The 19666-nt window shown below is 32.6% G+C and overlaps 2 protein-coding genes across 2 annotated transcripts; one reads left to right on the top strand and one right to left on the bottom strand.

The window, feature by feature from the left end:
- Positions 1-2412: 2412 nt before the first annotated feature.
- LOC132746203 (neuronal acetylcholine receptor subunit alpha-7-like) lies at positions 2413-9728 on the bottom strand. The gene is made up of 6 exons (XM_060735277.1): positions 9607-9728; positions 9075-9247; positions 7364-7521; positions 6422-6544; positions 5318-5416; positions 2413-4731 (listed from the first exon to the last, which is right to left on the bottom strand). Exons 2-6 carry the CDS (start codon positions 9244-9246, stop codon positions 3982-3984), a joined length of 1302 nt encoding a protein of 433 aa, XP_060591260.1. The 5' UTR covers position 9247; positions 9607-9728; the 3' UTR covers positions 2413-3981.
- Positions 9729-18042: 8314 nt separating this feature from the next.
- LOC132746204 (uncharacterized) lies at positions 18043-19666 on the top strand. The gene is made up of 2 exons (XM_060735278.1): positions 18043-18238; positions 19027-19666. The coding sequence occupies exons 1-2, from the start codon at positions 18123-18125 to the stop codon at positions 19340-19342; spliced, it is 432 nt and encodes a 143-aa protein (XP_060591261.1). The 5' UTR covers positions 18043-18122; the 3' UTR covers positions 19343-19666.

The following is a 19666-nucleotide window of genomic DNA, read 5'->3' on the forward strand; positions in this document are numbered from 1 at the left end:
AATTACTGGCCCAAGTTTCACACACAAACAAAAACTTCGTGAGACACAACTCATCTTATTAGTAAATCTATGTAGTAAAATGAGTATATAATTGAGTTTAGGTCGTTATAACAAAAACGTTTTTGTGTGACACCGTTGCCTTCTAGATAGCTTCATGTCATTTGATACGCAGTTAGCAACTCGTCTACGTATAGCAATATACAGCTATATAGCGAGGGAAAAATTTAACAGTATGAAGGAAAATTATTGCACACAAACAAATTGGCAGTTAACTTAAACATAGAAAAAACAATAACTTCAATTTCGTTTTTTAACAGACTTTCAGTATATGATATCGACTCTATCACGGTCACAAAATACAACGGACGCTGGATCACGTGGGATAACAGAAGACTTTGGGTATTTCGCCATTTGGAAAGACTTGATAAATGTCGTAAAATTCCGGTCGTGCAGACAACAAGTGTTTCCTTATTTTCGTCTAACGTCAAAATGTGACGGTTACGACATTAAAGTTAGAGGTGAGCCGGGCGGTAGATGGTATTATAGGTCGTCATTTGCAGTAGTAAAGACGATACTTACTGGACTGGGCATAGGGGCACTGCTATTGGCTGCAGTTATTAAATTTTTAGATATGTGATAAAAAGCTTTGTTATGTGTGTTATAAAGAGACTAAAAGTTAAAAACTCATTATACATGTGCTGATTGTTTAAACTTTGTCAGACTTCGTTTCACTCGACTAGAAATAGACAGTTACAGTTGAACTTTTGTGAATTTATTGGGGAAAAAAGTTATCAAATGCTGAAAATACCTTTTTTCAAATTCAAGTGACGGGTAAATACAATGGGCTACCGTTTCAAAACAAAAAAATAACTTGATTCTATAAAATCTTCAACAATGTCCCTTTGTCCCCTCTTGTTCTCATATTTTCTTTATTTTATGTGTGCATTTTGTCAGTCTCACATTCACATACCTTATTTGTTTATCACAAATTCCTGTCCATTGTTCTTGCGCAAAGTTTTTACTAGCAAATACCTCATTAGACTAATATGAAACGTAAAGCTTGTGAAACTTTCATGCAGTCCGAGTATATTAGGTCACTTCAATTAACAAACTTTACGATTCATGTATTGATGCCGTCTGTGGAATACTCGTACTTAACTTACAATACTTCATTAACTTTCATATACTTCTCTACACGGTGACCCATCTCATACATACCCGGAAAATGATAATATGTTAAACACATATGCAACGTTTTAATATAATTGTTCCCTTCTCTGGTTTATTCTAAATATCAGTTTATTCAAGACAAACCTATGGTATGAACGCGATTCTCATTAGCGTCACGTATCAATAAATACATGTTGTATTTCGCTTCGCAGCCCGCCATTTTACAATTTAATCTGCTTCCCGCTGATTAGCGTGTTTTTTATCTAACATAACATAACATAACCTAACTTTTATTCGTAATTAAAATTATAACTACAAAATTATAGTCGTTTGACATCAAATAGTGTTAAAGTAAGACACGTGATTTCCTAATATATGTTTACCGAGAAATTTATTACATGACGAAAGTCAATCATATTAGAATAAAACATGTATTTGGTAATAATATGTAAATAACATAATCATTGTGCACAATAATCAGGAATGTGTTGTCGGGGCAAAAACTCTGCAAGTGTTAATAGTGCGTGTTGTTTCCCTTCCCTTGCAAAAATTCTTATCCCGCTTATCACTGCGGATGATCACGTGACCAAAATCGTACAATGGGCTCATAAAATGGCGGCTTAAACGCTCGGTAAAAGCAGTGAAATTGAGGTAAGCATACAGTTAACGGTTATATTTATATGTATAACTAGGCCGCACGGAACCCCTGTATAAAAACCACGTTGGTTACTTTGTAGCTCTATCTGTTAAGGCCTGAAAGTCGAAAAAGTTGTTTAGGTGATGAGTACAATGGGCGAACATGTACTAAAATGCGTTGTTTTCAGTAAAAGAAAAGCATTTTGAGCAAAATTAGCATTGACATCTTTTACACAATTGCAAGTTTGTCCGTCATGAACAATTTCCATCCTTTGTAAAGTTTCATAACGAAGTTGTGCATCTTTTTAAAAAAAATGAGTACAATGGTCGAACGAAATTTAATGTTTACAATGGCCGAACGATTTTATTGCCTGTCCTATTTCGTCAATTTTTTCATTTAATTATGCTTGTTTCTCGCTTCCTGTCTTTGAAATTATACAAATATGATATTTGAAAATGAACAGTAGGAAGAAGTTTTAAACTGAATGAATTCAGTTTGCTTGCTATAAATTCTCATCTTAATAGTATTCTGCTTTGATAACACAAGTGTACATCGGCTTCATCGGCTTAAAAGTATTCACAATACCAAAATAAAATACAAACATGTACATTATATAGAATTTATTTCACCAGCAAAATATCAGTTTCAATTACATACATAAAATGTCATACCGTTTTGACAATTATTTTGGAAATAGAGTCAGTTGTTTTTGTTGTTTTTTTGTATTTCAGACGCAGAAAAGGTGTTCCTTTAAACGAAAAAGCATGTTAACGTATATCTATGGAATATATACATGTATTGTATATTTTAAATTTTAATATTGCGCATATGTTATCGTAAAATACTTCATTACACCATATTAAGTAATTCAATATCTATACGGGAATCGGATATTCTGATGTGTTTATTTGCCGGCAAATAAACACATCAGAATATCGTATAGAAGACGGTCCGCTTCATGTCGTCATGAGCAGGTACACAAGTGGAAGGTACCCCATAAATGCTATTGGACATGGTTTCTAACTTTCGGCAAATTGTAAAAGACATGGTGTCAAGATTGATTTTTTTCATGTTTTTATCGTTTTATTTTATGGTTTTTTTAGCAGCACGAATCTGATTAAATTCATTGTTTTATCAGTTTTTAGATATTTGGCTGAACTTAAATTTGCACTTTTTTTCATGTTGATACGTCTATTTAAACTCAAGTTATAAGTATTCAAGTGGGTCAAAAGAAACACGCTTTTGTTTTATTTTACTGCGACGTCGATCATATTGTGACGTCAAGCCAATTGTTTTCTTTTTTGCTTTATAATACTGCACGTTTGTAACGTCATTTTTCATTGGATAATCGTGACGTTTATATAGTTTTATATACATGGCTGCTGTCGATTCATGAAGAAATCTTACTTTTTTTCTATAAAAATGATGCTTGCTGTATTATAAATTCGTTATAAAGATTGTTGACAGGTTATATGGCCGTATATAAACGGCTCTTTGCGATATAACCCTCGCCTAACGGCTCGGGTTATATTTACAAATAGCCGTTTATATAGGGCCATATAACCTGTCAACGATCTTTATAACTAATAATATACATATTGAGAGAGAAAAAAAGAAACCTGATGTTCATTAGTAGAAGATCGGGAAAAAAACTAATATAGTTCCCGAATAAGGACCTTTCAAATGTAAAATATGATAAACAAGATCAACAAGGAAAGGCGGCGTTCAATGAACTCAACCCCCACACGACGCAGCAACAAGAACCAGCGGCAAGAGCCCAGGCGGACCCCAAACAAAAATAAGACAGGGCACGGACAGGTTAATCGCTAAAATGATAAACGATAATCTATTTTTAAACTTTATATTCAATTTATATTTGCTCTTTTGTTCTTTTATTTAAAGGCTACGATATATTACAACATACGCTTTCAACAATTCAGGAGTTCGTCAGTAACTTTAAATACGAATCTTGATTATCATTTTTGATTCTGGACAAAGAATGTTGTCATGAGTTTAAAAACATTAAACAATTTTGACTTTATGAAACAGTAACAAATGTATTAAAACCTTAAATGATTCTGTTGCAGATATGAAAAAGTAGAAAATATGTTAAAATACTTGAATCATTAAATTGTAGATATGGCCAAGAAGAAAGTATATTCAAAAATCTTAAATTATTTTGTGGCAGATATGACAAAGAAGAGAAGAGTGGAGATAATGAGAACACAAGTGAAGAAAACAAAGAATATAACGTCAAGCTTGTTAACAACTTCTTTCCAGGTATTAAATCTAGATGGATGATCACTATTCTGCACACTATTCTCATTTTTCTTGAGAATAAAGTGTTTGTTGTCTAACTTTTCATTTGACTTTTTTGTAGCCTTTTCAGCATTGATTTCAATATCGGTAACCTGATTTTTACGAATGTATTTCGCGCAGCAGGTTTTGCAGGTGATGACATTAAGAAAAGCTTTTAGTTGATGAGGTACAGGTGTTCCTAGACCATCGAACGAAGCATATCGGGTAAGGGCTAGGGCAATGAGTGTAATTACTGTGCTCTGAAGCGTCTGGATAATAAGATAGACAGAAAATAAAGCGACCACTTCGGAGTTTTCCGGAAAGGTTGCAGAAATTATAGACAGAAATACCGCAAAAGCTAAGAAGACTGTTATAGAATAACTAGCTTTTTCGCCACTATCACAAGGTAGGACAAATACAAAAATGTTCAAAACTGCCAACATAATTATTGGCATGATCACTGAGAGAAGGACATAAAGTGGTTTTCTTTTGATTTTGATGCTGAATACAACAGAAGACTCCGCGGATTCCCAGTTCACCGAGTAGCTTGTGTCAATGACGTCCCATTCTGAGTTTGATTCATACTCTTCCAACTCTATCCCTTTGTCTCCACTGTCCATATAAACCTAGAATACAACCATACAAATTATATATCACTTTAGGAAAGTCAGTAATGCAAAAACCTGACAGGCGCGCGCTTAAACATCATCAAACTTGAAAACCATTCTTTAGACTAGTTTACCAATTTCAGATTCTACCCACATATTCAATATTCTATCTAAAGACAACATGATTCAACATTTGTATTAGTAAGGGAAGGGTGACATTATTATGCATTTATGACAATCCTTAACCCTAGCTTTCAGGGACTGGGTAGTGCTTGTATCGTTTACATTTCCTTGAAGGTCACGGTAATATTTCCAGGAAAACATTAACATTTTTTACCTGCTGAATATGTTGCATAAAAATTTCCATTTTTAACATATTTTCTGCAACCATTTATTATATATTTTAAGGTCTGGTCAGACTGCACGGGTGTGTACAGGCCGGCTAGGCGGTTCTATACTTGTCGCAATAGTTAATCACTTTTGGTCCAATCAGGTTAAAGGTTAAAACCAAAGCTACTGTAAGGAGTTCAGAAGTTCATTAAAAATACACATGTAGTTGAAAGAGTCAGATTGGCAAAAACGTTGGTCTACAATATTGTTTTACCTCATACGTTGAATAACTCCAAGCCACAAACTTTAATTTGCATTCTTGAGTATCAAATGGAAAATATGTGATGTCTACGGAGCACGTAGATTGGAAAACCTGAAAAGGTTTATGGAGAGAAAAGAAATATTGATAAAAAGAAGGAAAAAAATATCATGAATTCGAACTTACAAGTGAAACCGCAGGAAAGAAAATTGAAAACACGATGCACATGTAAAAGGAAGCATCTTATTTGAAAAAAAAAACAAAAAACATTTCAGCTAATGAAAACTCTCGTGTATATATAAAATAACGAATTCACCGTTCTTTAATACCTTTTAGTATACATGTATTTGTTTCTGTAAAATGATATCCTTAATGGTCATGCCAAAAAGATTCAATATAACGTTTTCTGCTTTTATGTTTCAAATATCATTATATATCATGTTGATAAATTACTAAAAACCGCTTTATTTGAAATTAATTAAATGCCCAAATACTCATCGCAAGAATGGAAATGGACAATAGAACAGAATAACAAATTAACCAAAATTGGTTCTTTTATAAAACGTTTACTAAACTTAATAATACAGATAGGATTGTAAGAGTCTATTTATTCATGCTTCAAGTTTCTTTATAATTGAATGGTCCTAATCAATAATGTCTTTATTGTATGAAAATAAAATCCATGCATTCGATTGTACTCTATACCCTCTCAAAATTATTGTGGCAAGACGAATAATCTTATCGCCGTGGTTTGAAAAATTAGAAAATTATCATTGTTTTTTTTATCAAAAAAAAGTGTATATTCTAGGCTTAATGAGGGTCAATCCGCCCTTTCAGGCACTGAGAGTACGGACCCCGAGAATTTAAAACATAATTTTCCGTCACGACAAAACCAACATAGTGCGTTTGCGACCAGCATGGATCCAGACCAGCCTGCACATCCGCGCAGTCTGATCAGGATCTATGCTGTTCGCTTACAAACCCTATTACAAGTAGAGAAACTGATAGCGAACAGCATGGATCCTGATCAGACTGCGCGGAGGCTGGTCTGGATCCATGCTGGTCGCAAACGCACTATGTTGGTTTTGTCGTGACGCGGCTCAAATAGGAGTGTCTTGCCTGAAATGGATACCATTCAACGTAACCATCAGATGAGACGAGAACGTTCAGAGACGAAACTCCTAGTTCCTTATACTCCAAGAATGAGTTCTTCAGTGCAACATCCGGTTTCCATACATCTCCCTTGTAATTAAAAAAGGCGACAATTAAAAGTATTTGAACTGTTTTGAATATATGTTGATTGCTTATTAACTTTTGTCACGAAAAACTCATGTTATTAAAATATGTAAAGGAAAAATATACGAGTTAGTAAGCGAATCTGACTTTCTATCTATATAAAACATGAATATTTCAGCATATAAAGATAATGAATGAGTGTAAGTTTAATACTGAATTTATTGACCAATTGAAAATAAAATTTTATTGTGCGAGCCTCTGGCGAGCATAATATCTATTTAACGAGTTCAATAAATTTAGTAATGAACTTACACGAATGTAATATTCTGTTTATCACATATGAAAAATAAAGACCATTTGAAGTGAAAAAGAATCATTTTTCATTAACGCGCCTATAGAATAACGCTAACATTTAATGCGTCTTTACGCTTTGTTTATATAACGCAAATGACGTCACGTCAAAATATGTGCACGGTCGTGCAATACCATTTTTACGGAGTCGCAAAATCGACACGGGTGTGTGATAAACAGCAGTACTGACGGGGAAAAAACATGAAGAGGACTGCGTCGGAATAGTAAAATACGTATTTGCCGGGTCACTTGTACCGACAAAAATTCTAATAAATTGTCTCATAATTATCAATTTTCGCGTGCGTTTACTGCTTACATCTATTTCTAGATCAATATTACAGACTATTGTATTAGGTATTTAAACCTTGTCATGCGTCTGTTGTATATGCATAATTTATCTTGGAACCCTAGTCCAGTTATATTATGTTCTATTATATTCTGATAATTGAACAGGCTTGCTAGAGACAACTTTACCTGCGGCCAATGGTAATAGTCGATTCCCCCGTAGTCTGATGAATCCCACTGTAGAAACTCATCATACCACGTGATCCAAAGATAAGCTGTTGTCTTCAATGTCTCTGTTGTTTCACTTAATTCATTGATTGACAGCAAATACAAACTCACGTATACCTCTAGACAGTATTAAACGAAATGATACAGTTAAATCTTAATAACATTTCCCTTGACAGCGAATAAATCACTATCAGTTTCGAGCATTTGATTAGCATATGATTAGATTGATAAAATGAACCTATTCAAACAGGAGTATTCAGACAACTGTTTGACAATGTATCGCATAACGTCCCATCTCTTCGATCTTCGATAATTATTTGTTTGTACTTCTTATAATAATTGCTCAGTGAAATCAGGTTCAAACTGATTAAATACAGTTTTCTGACATGAAATCCATCAAATGTATTGATGAGATTTTTAAACACTGCTTGGAAATTATTTCATAACTACTTGTAATTCTTTTCACTGCGTCTATCTTTGACTATTTATCACCAAATAAAATGATACAGCTCCAAGGCCTACGCTAGGGTAAATTTCGAATAAAACATAAGAGTGAAAAAAGAGTTGAAAACATCTAGTGGCATGTTTACTGAAATTTCAAGATGTATGATGATAGAACATTAGGAAAATGCACTGAATTGAAGCAAAGGTTGGCTTCAAAAGGGTTTTAAAGATATAAAGATAGATTTCCGGATTTAACAAAGATATAAATAAAAGCAAAATAAAGCACTGCACATACACACACGTGCGCGTGCACACACACATTTTAATGTATTGAAATTACTGATCTCCAAGAAACAAACGTGCTGTTAGGTAAAATGTGATATACAAGATCAACAAGGAAAGGCGGCGTTCAATAAACGCAACCCCAAAACGACCAAGCAACATGAACCAGCGACAAGGAGCCCCGGAGGACCCCAAACAAAAAGGACAGGGCGCATGACAGAGCACGGCCAGGAAATTAATAAAATACACCAAAAAAGAAACAACAGTGATCGAAAAGGAAATCAAAGGAAACAGATAATTGATTGACCAACAGGCCAAATAAAGGGAAAAGGGAAGGGACCTCGAGTTTCAGGGAAGGGAGGGGAAAAATAGAAAAAAAAATAGGGCCAAAGGGAAGATAATTAACGCAAACGAGAAAACAGCAAAAGACACAAACAAAAGTATCATTACAACAGTATGAAACAACAAAGACATGCATCTAAGGAACACAGAGGGGCGCCTCCTTGGAACGGTCAGCAGCATAAGCACTGCTAGGGAGTTTAAACCGGTTAATGGTGCATCAAACCTCACTCTTAGCCCCGCCGTGTAACTTTAAACGAGACATTGTACATAAAATGAATCCCCGCCAAGTGAAATTCTTTTACAGTTGTAATGGTAACCATAGATGAAATAAGTAGAACACAGAAGTGATCATGTAGATACATATAAAAGTAAACCCAATGACCAAAACAAAGGTACTCAATGTCTTATGGTTTGCTAAATATGTTGGTAAATTAAAACTCAGAACTCAGGTCATTAAAGAAAAGTGAGTTACTTCAATGTCCATTACTGTAAATGTCAATTAATAAACAGGCAAAGGTATATACAATGTATAAATTATGATTCAAGAAACAAACAACCCAAGTGCACTATTGTACAGAAATTAGAAATAGAAAATTGTTCATACCTATTGGATCAGATTGGTTGTTGGAAGGTCTGACCTTTTTGTCGTAACCATCAGTTACAAATAGCTGTTTTCTAAGATTCTTTGCATCATTTCCGTCCGCACATGAGCCTTTGTGTATCCCAAAGCCACAAACTGCGAGCAGGACAAACAATCTTTGGACTCCAATAAACATCCTTTAATGATATCACCATGTTATAAGATTACTCTATTGTTCTTCGGCATTAAATCACAAGACTATCTACATAATATCTCCAGCATATATGATTTTTCACTACAGATACATGTTTTACGCTTCTTACATCTTCAGTTTTTTATTTATCTTTACATTAAGTATCATTTAATTATAATTTAAAGTTTATTCAATTTATACTTGATTTTATAAACTGCACTTAAAAAAAATTTATATAGTTTTTTTCAGGTTTATGTTCAATCGCTCCAAGTGCTAATAATAAAACATTTATTATTATTATTATTATTATTATTATTATTATTATTATTATTATTAATATTATTATTATTATTATTAGTTTACCTTTTATTCCATTTATTTATTTGAATAAACACGAAAATTACATGTGAAACAGTAGTTGGAATAAAAATATCGATATTACAATAAAAAAGGTAAAAATATTGAATAATTCTTAAAATAGTGTCTTTATATATTTTTCAACACGCTTACATTTGTGTGCTTTAGTCCGTAGATATTTTCTGTTTAATAACAACAGGTTAATTATCTCTTTGTGTACGTTTTAATGCATATCAATTTCTTTCAATACGTATATCTAAAAACACACCTTTCATTTTTTATTAATCTTTTGTTAAATATAGAATTAAGCAATGAAAAAGAAGAGCAACAAGATCACAGGTGCGTGACTAAAATGACTTATATTTTGAACTTAAATTATTTGGCAATTATTTGTTAAGACACCTTGAACAGCTCGATATACTTTTGCAAAATCACTATGTATTATTTAAGGTCCTTAGCAACATTTCTTACGGCTAATTTATTTTATTTTCATCATTATTTTACAAAATCAATACAATTTATTTGACTCACATTTTAAGGTCGAAAACTACACAACAAAATATAACAGATGATATCCTGCATGGAAATATATATTGTACACAAGTTAACGTATCTATATTTATTTTAACACATTGTCATTTTATCTTCAGGTCCAAAATGATTGTAACCATGAAGCAAAATGAGATTTTATATGAAATTAATCTTGCTTACTAGATTAGGAATTAGTGATGTTCTAATCGAAACCCTTGTCTTGTTCTTTATTGAATGTGCTCCTTGACAAATATTGGTTTAACACAACAAATATTTCCTTTAATTAGTTATGATTCTATATCTAAATAGGTTTGGATTGAATTTTAAATTCCAGACATTTTGCGTGAGGAAATATTAGAGAATCATGCAAGAGTAGATTTTAATGACAGGTTAATTTATATATTTACACTAGAGAAAATATTAGCGATTTTCGTAACTTCTCGAAATTCTTCTCCAATGTTCCCGCGTCGCTAACTTAACTGTCATATACCTAGAATAGAGAAAAATAAAGAATTCCTAAGCGATCAAAACTGAAAATGTTGCAAGTTCGGTTTGATTGAGTCTGTTTATCTGATTGCTTCCTGGTACTGGACACGAAAGCTACAATCCACGCCACTGGCACTGACTCAAACAAAACGCAACATAAAATGGTAAACTGACATAGATAGACGGATAAATATACTTAATCATGTCGCAGATACATTAAAGTAAATAAATGATCTAATCAAAATTACACCTAAAAAGTAAAGATCTGATTTTCTTTAAATAATGCATTGATATACTTAACCTTTTCCCTTATAGACCTTTTTTACAATACGATTTTCCATAGCAACGAATGTTGCATTTCGCGCATGCGCATTCTGCGTAGGGCAGAAAGCAATAACGATGGAAAAGCTTAGAATGTATAACCTAGACCTTTCATCAGTTGCTTGGTTTTCCTCCAATTTAGATTGCAGAACCCAACAAACTTACATATCCTGTTTATATTCAGAGTCAAGTTCGGTAACTACTGGAGTTCCTCAGGGCTCAGTGCTAGGTCCTATACTGTTTTTAATATATATCAATGACCTGCCTTTGTCTATGGAAAAAAACAGAAACTGATATTTTTGCTGATGACACCACCCTTTCAACCTCTGATGTATCCCTAAACAGAGTAGTTGAATCTCTTACTCATGATCTTTTAAATGCCAACAAATGGTGTGATTTGAATCACATGTCTATCAATGTTAACAAAACTAAGGTCATGTATATTTCCTCAAAACACAAGCAAAATTATATTCATAAAAGTAATCTTTGTATTTTATATAAAACAGAGCAAATTTTTTGTAGCTCTGAAGAAAAATTATTGGGTATTACAATTAATAACACCTTGTCTTGGCAAAGCCATATTGATAATGTTCTTAAAAAGTGTAACTCATTGTTACATTTATTATCACGTATAAAATTATTTATATCTATACCTGTACGTAAAATGTTTTACAATGCATATATTTTACCACATCTTGATTATTGTTGCATAATTTATGGTAACTGTACGTCTTTTCTAGAAGATAAACTCATTAAGTTCCAAAAGAGAGCTGCAAAACTAATTCTAGACAAAGATTATGACACTTCATCTGCTGAACTTTTTTCTGAACACCGCTGGATGACCTTTTCACAGAGGGTTGTTTTTCAAAAAGCTATTATGATGTTTAAAATAATAAATAATAATCTCCTGTATGTTTTTACATTTATGTATTTTAATAGTTTGAAAATGTTAAATTTATATTGTTCCTTGTTGAAGGCCTCATATAAGATTGATATGTTTGTTCAAATGAGTTCTCTCGTTAAATAAAGTCTTTATTATTATTATTATTATTACAGTTTATCATACTTTAAGGCTTTAATAGATGTTGTTTCATGTTATGTCACCCAAAAAATATTAATTTTGGGATGACTTAAGGCGGTAAGTACGGTAATGGTCAAAACGGGCACACACATATCTTTGTTTAAGGTGACAACGGAGTCAATTATCACTGAAAATACCTAAAATGAGATTTTTTGCTAAGTAGATTTATCAACCTTTTCTGAACACATTCGTGATTTAATTTTGGAAGCAGTTAGTCCAAAAAATGTGTTTTTAAACGTTTTAAAACGGTACCTATACTATTTGTAACTGCTACTCGCGTAACCTGTCGATTATCGATAACGCTCCGCCCCCTGTTGAGGCATCAATGAGGGAAATCGGTAGTTCCATATATCCGTGAATTACAGGTCCATACTTCTCGTAATACATGTATCGTACAACTACCGTACATCTTTTATGAATATCTCAACATTTAGCCTTTTTTATAAATTAAGAAATTGTCGGCCAATGTACGTAACATAAATAATTAAGCATAGCGGCAAATCGCACAACCACGGGGTTGAATAAAAATGTAGTTGCTAAAATATCCATAATGTGTTAATTTGTCTGTCCCGTCTGGAACATACGATACGTTATAGTACATCCCAGGTCCCGTACATTAATCTGATAGATATATTACATTGAGTTGATAGACTTTTGTACGGATTCAAGGGCTTACTTTACATTCAACCTCGTTTTCTATCAATGTCGAGTAAAACAACAACAAAAACAGACAACATTTTTATGTGAACGCCTATATGACTTGAGGTAAGGTGTACCTGACACATTTCTAAACCATTTTAGATTGTCTAAGGATGATTATTTCTCTATGAATAAAAAAAAAGATATTAAAATATATTTTCAGTGAAAATAAATTGTTCGCCAGTAAATCGGACACAGTACTAATAAATCTGGGACAAAGTATGAAATTTATTGTCTATCCCGGTAGAAACTGGATCTCTATGCCGTGCATAGATGATATTCATAATAGAAGTCAAGAAGGCCATATCATAATGATCGAGTAATACCTTTTATTTCTATTAAAATATGTGAAGCATTATCAATTTGGTGGAAAAAATATATAATATCCTGTTCTTATTTGTACATCTACCATGGACTTTAAAAGACTGTCAGAAGCTCAGTTTTTTGTTATTTTATTTTATATTTTAACGGAATTTCATACACGAATACACAGGCAGAGTGACACTGGTATAATACAATAATAATGCTGATGATAATAATAATAAACTTCAAAAAGGAAACAATTAAATACCCCGCTAGCGGTGCGCAAATGCGTTCCATTTCCCCCCACTGAGTGCCTCAAATTTTACCGATAGTCACGTGACATGTGCGAAAGATACCAGACGAACAGTAAATCACGTTAAGAATTGAAGAAATTTCGGCTATAAACTGATATTAATCAGCAGCTTTTTAATTGGTCAGATGTCACTGGGTCATAAAATGTTGTTAGAGTATGTTACCGCAACCTGTGACCCTCTCTGGTGCGATATTTGTGTATTATGCAATTATTTAGCGTGAAACGTAGGGGTCCGAGAGAGAACAGCCGATTTATGACACTTCGTTTGATGCGGGTCGGACTAACTTTGAATCGGCATAACTTTTTTAATAATCAAGCAATTAACATGCGGTTTAAAGCACATGAAAGGAAATTCATTTACGGAGGGAACCGTGTCAGGGATTTTTGTTTGCTCAATCAGCGACTTAATTATCTTTAATTACGTAATATGTATGGTGAAAAAAGTCGCATAAAATGTTTGACGTTACGTAATATTTTTTTGAGAAAAGATAGAAAAAATTTGAGACACGGTTCCCCAGATAATATAAGTAAGGTTATTTTCCAAAAGTTTGATGACAAAAAAATAAAAAATGACTTTGATATGACGATTTAAAATTTTAGGATTTTTATTCAAAATCAATCATTTACAAAAGCATTTTTTTCAAATATGTTATTTTTTATGCTGATCAGCGACATTTAATGCATAAAGATTAAATAAATAACAATTATTACTAAAATAACTTGGTTTAAATTACATTTATGTGAGTACCACGGAAAGTGTCTGTTGTCACCTTAAGGTATCATTAGACGACATTTCCATCAGTAATTTAAATTGAAACAGCAGGGTGTTAAAGATAAAATTTTATTACCCCTGTATTGCATTATATTACACAATTTGAATTGTACACTTCCTTTAAATAACTGGATTGGTCAGGCGGCAAGTGTCAAACAGATTGGCAAAGTTTGTTCATTGAACCGGGACGTTTAAATATCATGATATAGCTTATTAAAATGGTAATTTATGTAACCCTTAAATATACCGATCAATATTTATGGATTTTGAGAAGAGAAAAATTGTGTGACGTGCATTGTTAATGTATTACGAAACAAGGGGGATAAATAACACATGTGGTGTCAGATTCCCTGCACAATTATTGAATATGCAACTACGGCGTCTAATGTTGTAAATATGAAATATTTGTATTGCGATAATAGAGCCGCAAAACTGTTTTGCCATAATGAAAACAAGTATAAAGGACTGAAGTTTCATAGACTCTTGCCATTGTTCTAAAGATGAAGGAACACATTTACTATGAAGACGGACTTTGTCTGTAGCGTAAATGACCCCCCCACCACACACACGCACGCACGCACGCACGCACACACACGCGCACGCACGCACGCACGCACACACACACACACACACAAACCGACTAACCCAAGGATATTTATCTCAAATTGTTTTGAATAACTGGAAGCTATGGTTGTTGTTTCAAAATATGCAGTTTTTCTTTAAGATTATATTACCTTGATCTTGCCACTGGCATAAGTCCTAACCTAGTGTGAAATGCTAGTTTAAGAACGGATTTGAAATAAGCTGGCTTACTTTATTTATTTATGTCTAGCTCGCCCGACCTTGACCTATTAATACTTTTTCAGCTCAAATTCATTTATTATTATTATTATTATCATTATTATCATTATTATAATCATAATTATTATTATTATTAATTATTATTGTTATTATTATTATTATAATCATTATTATTATTATAATTATTATTGTTATTATTATTATTATTATTATTATCATTATCATTATTATTATAATCATAATTATTATTATTATTATTATTATTATTATTATAGACACCGTATACTGATTCCAAAACATACAAATTCTAACTATAGTTAATATGCATTTATGTACCTCCGCGTATTTCAGTCACTGTCATAATGGTGACTTTTCTAGCTAAAGAAAGACTTTAGGTGTCCCTTCGTTTCAGGTGAAGGCGGATACTTGAGTAGAACCAACGACATTCCGAAAGTCCTCTGGATAACTGCCACACGTGAAAGAATCAACTGGCAGAGTGATGAGGAGCAAGTGTGTATAAAAGCCAACGACTTAAACCGGTCGACCACTGGCACTATAAAATAATTAGCCATCCATGATTTAATGCATATAAAGAAATAATCCCGAAATTTATATATGTTTTCTATAAATACTTTTTTAACAGTCTAGATAAGTATCAAAGCTTCCTACATTTTTGTGATATTTGGTGTCTATGTGCCTCGTTTGTACAATAAACAGTAATTTTATTCCGCGTTCAACATCTTTAGACATGTATAGTTATGGACATATATTTATGATGATAAAATGAAATTTGATATTCTTTGATTCTGCTTATTAGTTCATCTTCTCTTCTCTCCGGCTATCTAGTAATGTATTTTTATACATATATTTTTATCATAGTCCAAACAACAAATGGTCTCAAGTATAAATATTTTACAAACTAAGGTATATTTTAAAAGGTTTAGAAATCGATACATTATTTTTTTAAAATATTTTTGTATTACAGGTACTTAAAATTTCTTAGATATCGACAAACTATACATAAGGAAGTACAGTTCGATGTTATCCAATATTCCAAAACACTATCTTGAATTAAAAAAAAAAACAACAACAAAAGAAAAGAAAACACGGACCTTCCCTTATTACCGACGCGGTGGCATTGAAAATAATGGCGATTTTGTTTAAAACAGTTTGCTAAGGCATTTGTGAGGACACAAATAATATAAACTAAAACTTCAAAAATAAATGTTTTTAAATCTTTATCATAAAAATTAATTAAAAATAAGAAGAAAAATAATTATGAAATATTAAACACATGATATGTCTGAACCCCATCATGGTGATAGAAATTATTTGTCAATAAATGTTGTAGACAGAGAGTAAGTATGGACTAATCAGTGTACCTCTAAATAATTATACTGACATGTACCGGAAGGCGAAAACACGGAAAAAACTAAACCGCGAAAACACGAAGGGACGAAGACGGAAACGCGAAGACACGATGACGAAAACGCAGTAAGTATCGACTACTCGTGTTTTCGTTATCGTACTTTCGCGTTTTCGTCCGTTCGTGTTTTCTCGTTTTCGTCTTCGTCTGTTTTCACGTTTCGCGATACTAACGGAACACTGTAATATTCCGGGTTTTTTTCTCCGTTTTTTAATTTCTTGAAAATGACAGGTCCGATAATATTTTCATGTTTCAAAAATAACAATTTAATAAGTTAAGCTATTACGCTATCGGATCATTGCAGCAAAATGAAACATATCGTGTACAATAAAATAACTTATAATGGGAAATAACCCATACGACATTATTGCGTTATCAATAACACTATTACCGGTACTTGACTTAGTGTAAACTATATGTATAATATAGGTATAATATGAGCCGCGTCATGACAAAACCAACATAGTGGGGTTTGCAACCAGCATGGGTCCAGACCAGCCTGCGCATCCGCGCAGTCTGATCAGGATCCATGCTGTTCGCTATCAGTTCTCTACTTGTAATAGGGTTTGTAAGCGAACAGCATGGATCCCGATCAGACTGCGCGGATGCGCATTACGTTGGTTTTGTCATTCGCATCTCAAACTAACTTGGAAGAGTGTAATAACTATCATCATTTACCAAAAAAAGGCATTTTTAATCTATTTTCCTATCTACCTTTCTTTCATTCTTTCTTTCTTTTCTGACAAACTCTATCAGGACGTACACTGATACCGCATCAATCCAAACTATTAGGTAATAGTTAGAGCATTTTAAGCAATTTTTCATTGATTAAGGGGATCAGCTAAATTTTCTAACTGACTCAGAATAAAACCTACATTCATTTTCATCGCGATGATAACTTCAATCCCATCTATATTTGTATACCGACATTAAGAGTAAAAACGATCAGTCATATAAATGTTACTGTGATATATGCTAAGCATTGTTTACAGTCATATGCAATCCGAAGAGTGTCGGCAATGAGACAATATCGTCCTTTGAAAGAAGGAATAATTGTAACGGTCTATCTGAGATGGGGTTTCAATTGGGAGCTAAGAAACGTACATTTACTATCTAACGTACTAAATTTATATTGATTTTCAAACTAATTATGAGTGTTTTTCTTCATTATCTGTTCAGTCGTAAGTGTCCCGGTTTTATCTATGTATTTCAAATTTTATGTTTTAGGCTTTTAGACCCGAGCGGAATCTTTTTAATAAAAATGAAATCAAATTCATGAACAAAGTTTTAGAATAAAAAAAAATGTTAAATCCTTGATTGACTTCCCTAACTACTGGCTTGGGGTTGGATGAAACTCATTTTGCGGTGACTCATACATTTTATTATTAGTAAAGATAAGGGAGTGGTGTTCGAGACATAGTTAGAAATATGGGGACATCTTTTTTATTTTTTATTACACTAAATACAAACTTAATATTGTTTGTTAATAGGAAAATGTCAATATATCCACTGAAACGTAATAAATGAAACACATAAACATATATACAAAAAAATGTCCAATTACATGTATACTACATGTAACATGCTTACCATTTTCTGAAAAATGAATTATATTATGTTAATCTTCATCACTACAATTTTAACTACCTTCGTTTGCAGTTTGAATTTCAGAAAATTGCTCTTATCTTAAGTACTGCGTTATCGGAAAAGAAACTTAACTTTGAAGAGATAGCATTTATAAATCTTAAGTCAGGTATAATTGTATCCTAACGCGTCTAGTATAGTAAAGATGTCTCTAATGTTGCGACCCTCGGATATATACTATTCTCAGAGTAGTATAAGCAATCATTTTTCTTCTCCCTATATACCAATAGGCGAAACTTTGGATGATTTATGCGAAGGGAGGTAGGTATTCTTTACGATTAAAGAGTATTAAGGTATATCTTATTATTTTTACAAAATGTAAAAACGGTAAAATGATGTTGTTTCCATAACTTTATGGTCGATTTTCAAAACAGTTGCATCTGTTATTTAAAACAGTAATGTACCTAAACAGAACATATCAAATGTTCCGGGACAAAATATAATGTTGATATTTTAAGTAGGAGTCTAACCTTTAAGCATTGAGTTTGTACATCATTCGATCACAAGGAAACCATATCAACATACTTCTTTCATAGATATATTTTGGAATTCTTCTTTTCAAAATTAGAACCAAATTTGTAAACTGCAGGCAATATATATAAAGCTTAATACACTTATATATCTTTTATACCAGTGTATATTTGTTGAATTATTTTTGTAAAGATAACTTAACAATTCAGTTGCCCCTTCGTGCATTATCTCAGACACAGGCGGACATCTGAATTACTGACCCCTTTTCCACAAAAAAAACTTCATGAAACACAACTCAACTTGTTACTAAAATCAGTATATATAGAATTTAAGTCGTTATAACAGACTAAATGTTTTTTTAGAAACCGTGGCTTTCTATAACATGCAAGTGGATAGCTTCCTGTCATTATATGCGTTGTACGTATAGCAATACAGCTATATGGTGAGGGAAAAGTCACAATACAATATTTAACAGTAAGAAGGAAAATATTACACACATACGAATTGGCATTTCATCAAAACAGGTTAACTTAACATAGAAAAACAAACAATAACTTAATTTCCTCTTTTTAAAACAGGCTTTCAGTATATGATATCGATTCTATCACGGTCGCAAAACACAACGGACGCTGGATCACGTTAGATAATAGACGACTCTGGGTATTTCGTCATTTGGAAATACTTGGTAAATGTGATAAAATTCCGGTCGTGCAGACAACAAGAGTTCCTTATTTTCGTCTAACGTCAAAATGTGACGGTGACGACATTGAAGTTAGAGGTGACCCGGGCGGTACATGGTATAATACGTCGTCATCTTCTGCAGTAGCAAGTACGATACTCACTGGACTGGGTATAGGGGCACTGCTATTGGCTTCAGTTATTAAAAAAGATTGACATTTATCAAATATGTGATAAAAAAAACAACTCTGTTATATGTATTTTTAATTATTAATTTGAAACTCATAAGTCAGGTCCTGATTGTTTTGATTTTTTAAAACTATGTCAGATTTTGTTACACTGGACTAGAAATAGACAGTAACAGTTGGAATTTGTCAATTTATTGGAATACAACTTGTCAAATACTGAGAATACTTTTTTTTCAAATATGCAAGTGAGGTTAAAAAAATTATTTTCAGATAATCACCCATTTTTATTATAACTGTAATATGATTATTGTTCCACGATGTTTGTCATAAATTATTTACTTGGTGTATAATA

The sequence above is a fragment of the Ruditapes philippinarum genome, unplaced genomic scaffold (genome assembly GCF_026571515.1).
Source record: "Ruditapes philippinarum isolate M1 unplaced genomic scaffold, ASM2657151v2 ctg9934_1_1_1_1, whole genome shotgun sequence".
Taxonomy (NCBI): Eukaryota; Metazoa; Mollusca; class Bivalvia; order Venerida; family Veneridae; genus Ruditapes; species Ruditapes philippinarum.

Excerpts from the sequence above, each read along its gene's own strand:
- LOC132746204 (XM_060735278.1), top strand. The coding sequence starts at position 18,123 with ATGTCTCTAATGTTGCGACCCTCGGATATATACTATTCTCAGAGTAGT. Across the intron at positions 18,239-19,026 it reads GATGATTTATGCGAAGGGAG|GCTTTCAGTATATGATATCG; the intron begins GTAGGTATTCTT and ends TTTTTAAAACAG.
- LOC132746203 (XM_060735277.1), bottom strand. The coding sequence starts at position 9,246 with ATGTTTATTGGAGTCCAAAGATTGTTTGTCCTGCTCGCAGTTTGTGGC. Across the intron at positions 7,522-9,074 it reads CAACCAATCTGATCCAATAG|AGGTATACGTGAGTTTGTAT; the intron begins GTATGAACAATT and ends AATACTGTCTAG. Across the intron at positions 4,732-5,317 it reads GGAGTTATTCAACGTATGAG|GTTTATATGGACAGTGGAGA; the intron begins GTAAAACAATAT and ends GTTGTATTCTAG.